The sequence below is a fragment of the Antrostomus carolinensis genome, unplaced genomic scaffold (genome assembly GCF_000700745.2).
Source record: "Antrostomus carolinensis isolate BGI_N321 unplaced genomic scaffold, ASM70074v2 scaffold25892, whole genome shotgun sequence".
NCBI classification, from domain to species: domain Eukaryota; kingdom Metazoa; phylum Chordata; class Aves; order Caprimulgiformes; family Caprimulgidae; genus Antrostomus; species Antrostomus carolinensis.
The window spans coordinates 1-6,619 of NW_010297949.1; the positions used below are offsets into that span (position 1 = coordinate 1).

The window sequence follows — 6,619 nt, forward strand, 5'->3', positions numbered from 1 at the left end:
CTGCCCTCACTGTTTGCCTCCTCCCTCCCCGCAGGACATGGCGAAGAGCCTGCGGAGCAAGTGGAAGAGGAAGATGCGGGCGGAGAAGAGGAAGAAGAATGCTCCCAGGGAGCTGGAGAGGCTGAAAAAAGGCCTGGGAGCCAACGCAGATGTCGTCATGGAGGAGGTCAAGGAGGTGGCGACCGTGCTGCCCGCCGAGAAAGTCCTCGAGCAGGGGGGTGAGTTGGGCTCTTGCTGGGCGGCACTAGCAGGCCGGAGGGAGGTGCCCGCGCCGGCCCTGGGTTGCCCGAGAGCTGCCTTTTGGGGGCCCGGCTGTCGCCCCGCTCCCTGCCCCTTCCCTTCCTGGTGTGTTCTTCCCTGTGCCGGTTCTGCTGCTGCAGCCACCCAAGCGCAGGGACGTCCTGCGGTGTATTCATTATTGTTTCTGTGACTTGCACTGTCGTGATCAGACTTACGATTATTACAGGTTGAGAATAGTAAGATGGAAAACCAAATCTTTATCTTTTAAAGCCACAAGATGCTATGAAATCATTGAATCTTGTCATTTCACAATATTAGCTTCTATATTGCATCTGATGACTTGTGGAACAAGCTTATTAATGGTTGATTTAAGGTATGTAGTATTTTATGGAGAGACATCTCTTTGTGAAGACACCAGGTGAGTGAGGATTCACCACTTAGCAGTTGTTCCAATCACAGCATTATATTTGCTGTTAAACTGGAGATAGGATGTAATTTCCCTCCTAGTTGAAGGAGGACACTAAACAGATAAAAGTTGGACCTAAATATAAAGTAATTTTTTAGATATTTTATCAGGAATAGAGTGATTTTTTTGTTTTTTCCTTTTTAAATGTACCATCTCAAGGTAGGAGTAGTAGTGACCCTGTTTTTTTTATGCTAAAGTGCCTTGCACATGATATGGGAATGAGTAGCATCAGGTGTCTACAGATAGTGACATCTTTCTCTCTGTTCCCTTAATAGAATGTAATCTGTAAACGAAGCAACCCAGGAAGTGGAAGCAGACGTTTTAAATAGCTGCATACTGGACAGGAGTCAGAAAGGCACCTTCTTTTTCCAGAACTGCCGTCCAAACTAAATCATAGTCCCTTTTGCTTCTCCAGTTTGTGCCACTTAAGCTGTTATGCTATTGCTGACGTAAGCTTTTTATGTGGCATGCAGAAGTCTCTTGAGACACAGCAGTGGGGACATAGAATAATGCTAGTAATCACTGTCAGTCATGCAGCCAGTTTTGTCAGTGTTTCAGAAATCTGGAAAGGCAGGAGAATGTTGTGAAGTTGAACAGCAGAACCTGTAAACTGTATTGAAAATGGAAATAGAATGCTATATAAAAATACTTGCCCAATTAAGGGTAGCTTGGAGTATAGTTCATAATTTTATCCATGGTTCTGATTTGTCCTATAAACCAGATGTAAAAGTTGTTCTTTATGGGACTGTTAGAATTAGATTTACAAAATGCTTTGGAACATAGTCAGCCTTCTGATACTGATGCTGAAGCTGGAGGAAACATCGTATTCCTAAATCTAGTTTCTGAAGCAAATGCCTGTCTATCTGTCATTCCTGCACCCACTTCCAACTCTGCTGGCAACTTGTCTAGAAGATTCCAGTTTCACTGGAACTTTGTAGAGAGATAGCAACCTCAGAATTACCTAAGAATATATGTGTTTCACAAAACAACTACAAGATTCGTGAAGATAATGGTATCTTCTTTGAGAGGACTTTCAAGGAAGTTCACATGGGTAAATGTTATAAGGATGGAAATAGATGAAAGCTTCATCCAGAGTATAGCTGTTTTTAAAACTTTGTGGGCATGCATATATTTTTCAAGATAATCATACCATTGAGTCTGCTTTGATAACCTACTTTTACAGCTTTTTTTTCTTCATCCTTTTCTCTTTGTCTCTAACCCCTTTGATAGGTTTTTTTTTAATGTCCTTGGACCACTTCTGTTCAGTAGACCTGTTGCTGATCCCTACAGCATCCGGGAGATTGCAAAGTATGATGAAAACGCTGTGCTATGTGAACAACTGGTATTCTTTGTCCAGGAGTATTTCTTTATGTAGTTAATGTTGCGGCTGGCATTTATTGTGGATGTGCTTTCTTGTAGTCAATTTGTGTAAGAGATTAACCTCAATCATGATAGTACAGGAACCGGAGAAGCAGCTTATGTATGTAGGGTTGGCTTTCTTGGGGTATTGGGTTTTTTGAATTGTGTTGTGTTACTGGAGGCCATCTCTCTTTCTGTGACGTTTGGAGGGCGACAGTGTTAAGGTGGCCTCATGTTGTATATCTCTGATGTCTCAGGAGGCTTCTGGAACCGGGACTTTTTTGGCTGCCTGTCCCATGCCATGATCAGCCTTGGATCAGATCGGGTCAGCAGGCAGTAGGCCCCTGTGCTCATTCTCTGCTGGCTACAAGTATTCACATGGCAGCTTCAGGGCTCCCTAAGCACACATCTGGTGCAGATCCTTGTAGGCTATCAGCATGCTTCAACTATGGAAGCAGCATGCTGGCCTTTTCCTTGTGAACTTTGTCTCCCAGCATCAGACAGGTACAACAGAAAAAGTCTTTTTTCCTCTGTAAAAGCTCACAATAAAGCTTTTAGAGTTGCACATGGATGGTTTGTAAACGAGGTTGAAATTAAATAGATGTGATAGTTTCACTGGGCTCACCCTTGGCCAGCAGCCAACACAACTGTTCACCCACTTCCCCCCCACCCCCAGGGGATAGTGGAGAGGATTGGGGAGCAAGGATAAAGAGACTCATAGGTTGAGATAAGAACAATTTAATAATAGAAATAAAAGAAAACTTTTTAAACCCCCCTAATATTAAAATAGTAGTGATAATGATAACAGTAATAAAATATACAAATGAGTGACACCCAGTGCAACTGCTCATCACCCACTGACTAAGTCATCACCCACTGACCATTCCCAGATAATGATCCTGGAGGAGCAACAATCCCGAACCGAAACTGCAATCCCGGAAGAGCCAGAACCCGAGTGAAAACCCATACTCATTCCGGTCAGCCCTGGATAATATACTAAACATAATGGGATATGATATGGAATATTTCATTGGCACATCCAAATACCAGTTTGGGGGTTTGCTATTCACTGCGCTTCTCCCTCCCAGTCCTAATGCAGCTGTGAACCAGCCAAACACGGTGGCCTTGAGCTCCAGCAGCAGCTAGTAACTTTAGTACTTTTATCAATGTTCTCATAACAAATCCTACACTGAAACCAAAACACAGCAATTCTAACTACTGAGGAGAAAATTAACTCTATCCTAGCAAAACCAGGACAGTAGAGCACATTTCAGGTCTGTACTTAGCAAAGTGTTCCCCTTGTAGCCTTATTGTCTCATTGAGACATGACGTTCACATGGTGTTAGCTAGCTGGGGACACTTCTTGGGAGTGACCATGTCACAGGCAGTCTTCCTGGTCATAGAGATTAATCCTCTACTCTTATCTCTAAATATATTAGGCTTGACGTAGTACTGACTTTTGGAAGCAAATACAGCATCACTGCCTTGTGCTTTGTACTGTCATCATTTTTCAGCTTTTCTCTTTATTCTTCTCCTTACCTGTCTTCATCTTCCACTCAAATAAATTGATTTTTTTGGAACATATCTTAAATGTTACATCGTAAAAAGTGTTTAATTGTGCGTATGTTTCAGTAAGCATATGGCTTCCTGTATGGTTGCAGCACCTGATGGAGACCACACACAATGGTTTTAGACACAGTATTGGAACAGGTGGCAGATTAAAGAATAAGGTGCTTTACCTAGATGTGGGCCTTCGTGGAAAATTCTGCATATTTACTATCAGTGGCTGAAGTTCTGAGTTGCAATTGTATTGGTTTGGAAAGTGCTTTTAGTGCATAAAGCCTTCAGATCTCTACATACAAATACTGTTGTGCACGCTTTTGTATTATTTTTGTGATTCTAGTAATAAAATGTCTTGTATGAAGCAGATTCATGTGTTTTACTCGCTATAAATACTTCTCTTTTCCAGATGACTGCAAAATGGACATAGATAATAAAAGAAACAAAAAAACTCTCCTAGACCAGCATGGACAGTACCCAATATGGATGAATTCCAGGCAGAGAAAGAAGCTGAAGGCACAGCGTGTTAAAGGGAAAAAAAAAAAATCAAAATTGGCCAAAGGCCTAGTCTGGTAAAATCAGAGTTTTGCAAGATCATGATTATTTTACTCACAAAATAAATATCCCAGATAAGTACATGATATTTTTGTGCTTGACCACCAAGTATAATTTACTGTGTTGCATGAACTTTTGAAGAGATTGTTAGGCCAGCAAATGATGAAAGCAATATCAACTTGGTGTCTGCCAAACTTAAAATACAAAAAGCAAGCTGAGTGCCTTTGAATAGACAAGTGTCCGTTGTTATCTGTTTTCCTGATGGGGGAAGTTCTTCATGTTTCTTACAGTGAATGCTGAAAATGCTAAAGGAAATCCTAAAAATAATGAGACTGTAAATGTTTTTTTTACTGTGGTCTTCGTCAGTGTTACTTGGTTTTTAGTAAATTTAGCCAATGGATTCTGTAAAGTCACCATATCCTTTAAATTCCTCTGTAAAGTTGCTTCTCTTGTGCTGATTTGTGGTGTTCTTAACATTTGGTAATTAATGAAAATGGGCTTTTAACGTGTAACTTAGATGATGCACTGAAATCAACACCAAGGTTTCATGAAACTTCTGTGAGTAAAAAGACCAAGTGCGAGTCTGACTTTAATTCACAAAGAGAAAGTTGTTGGAACAAAGGATTATTTCACTGCTGCCTGTAACTGAAATATTGTTGGAACTAAATAACTGAAACTAAAACTGATTCTTTTATTATTAATATGAGGGAATGTAAATGCACAGATTGGAAATAAATTATTTAAGACATTTTCCAAGTTTTATTGAGAGTAAATGAGAATTTTCCATATATATTTTCGGTAGCCTTTTATTCCTCTTAAAATAGTATTAATCTATCATGCTTTACAACGTGGGCATAGGATAAAATATTGCATGATTGCTTAACAGATGCCATTTATATGTGATTAGTTACAGTTGGCTGCATATTGCTTGGCAATAACATGTGATGACAGATGCAAGAATTAGTTCCCCTGGAAGCTTGTGTTTTTAAGATGTCTCTCATTTCAAGGATGGAAATAATTACAGTACCAGTCCTGCGGTACGTTGCCTCTTGAAGCACCATTCATCGATACAGTGCATAACCTTTGTCCAGCTTCATCCGAGATCCGCATTCTGTAATTGCCCACAAATGGTGATATGTGTCTGTTGTGATAACTTGGGCATAGGAAATGGGACTTATTATTTTTAAAATAATTACACCAGTTTATACAGTGCTAAAATCCACTAACAAGAACTAAACCTGATAGAAAAATTCGTTTTTCTGGAAAAAAACCTGTGTTTTTTTTTTATTCTTGGGCGGGGGGAAGTATTCTGTTGCTTAGGTAAAGAACTACAAAGGTGTTGGTGGAAATACCAATGGATCTTCTGTTTTCACACACGATGACAGTTAATGGAACTTGGTAAGATGTATAGATCAAAGTTTACCAAGTTATATACCATTAATAACTTTGTACTATAAAAATATTTCCATGAAGTTGATAATACCCTCGCTAAAAAACAAATGCTTCTCTTAATTAATTTTTTGTTTTATTAGATAAATGGGTCTAGATTTCAGTATCAAATAGTTAGCATTTAGATTAGTACCACTTTAAAAATTGATTAATATGGAGGAAAGTGTTCTTTAAGGTTCATAATTCCATTTATCCAGAAATGGAGTGAACAGTCAGTTTCTATTTATTTACTATTTTAATGATATAGGCTGTATTTTGCTTTATGTGTGCTTTTGGGAGTTGTGGAGGTGAGCTTCTTGGGTTTAAGTGCTAACAATTTGGGTTTTTTCCATAGAGGGGAGATAATCAGACTGGAAAAGTACTTCCGTTTAAATGTACGGTTTCAGAGTCAGTTTATTTTCATTCATTATGTGCACAGCCATATTCTGTGTCTCATCTTAATTGAGGCTGCCACCGCTGCACTTGCCTTACCCTCTCCTCTCTCTGCAGTTGTTCCAGTTCTGCCCCAGCTCCTTCCTCTATAAGAGAAAATTATCTGCATAACTGAATACTCTTTCTTATTTCTGCTTTTATGACCTAGCCCTGAGCTTTGTAGCACAGATTTATTAGTCTACAGCTTTTGTGGCCAGATTAGGGATTTGACTGTCAAGTGAGAGACAGCAGACACTGCACTGATGTTTTATTTAGCAGTTGCTTCCTGACAGCTGAAACTACTGGCTGTGTGAGGTGTGTCATTCATGGTGTCCAGGACAAAGTCAAACAGGTTCACTTAAGCTATAGATATTTTAAGACATCCTGTTTGATTTTTCAGGATAAGAAAGGAATAAACCCCAGCCTTTACTGGACGGCAGCTCATAGTCTAGTACCGATGTACTTCTGTGTGTGACATCACAGCTCACTCGGGTGAGGCAGAGCTCTCCAGGCCAGGAAGGATTTTGAGAGCCTGGTTGGATGGAATCTATAATCTAGACTGAAGGCTTGTTTGTAGAC

The 6,619-nt window shown here is 39.9% G+C and overlaps 1 protein-coding gene across 1 annotated transcript; it reads left to right on the forward strand.

The window, feature by feature from the left end:
• Window positions 1–26: 26 nt before the first annotated feature.
• LOC104520574 (LLP homolog, long-term synaptic facilitation factor) lies at window positions 27–4,270 on the forward strand. The gene is made up of 2 exons (XM_010162301.1): window positions 27–218; window positions 4,035–4,270. Exons 1-2 carry the CDS (start codon window positions 38–40, stop codon window positions 4,199–4,201), a joined length of 348 nt encoding a protein of 115 aa, XP_010160603.1. The 5' UTR covers window positions 27–37; the 3' UTR covers window positions 4,202–4,270.
• The last annotated feature ends 2,349 nt before the right edge of the window (window positions 4,271–6,619 follow it).

Coding starts and splice junctions, on each gene's coding strand:
- LOC104520574 (XM_010162301.1), top strand. CDS start 38: ATGGCGAAGAGCCTGCGGAGCAAGTGGAAGAGGAAGATGCGGGCGGAG. Junction 219..4,034: donor GAAAGTCCTCGAGCAGGGGG/GTGAGTTGGGCT, acceptor TCTCTTTTCCAG/ATGACTGCAAAATGGACATA.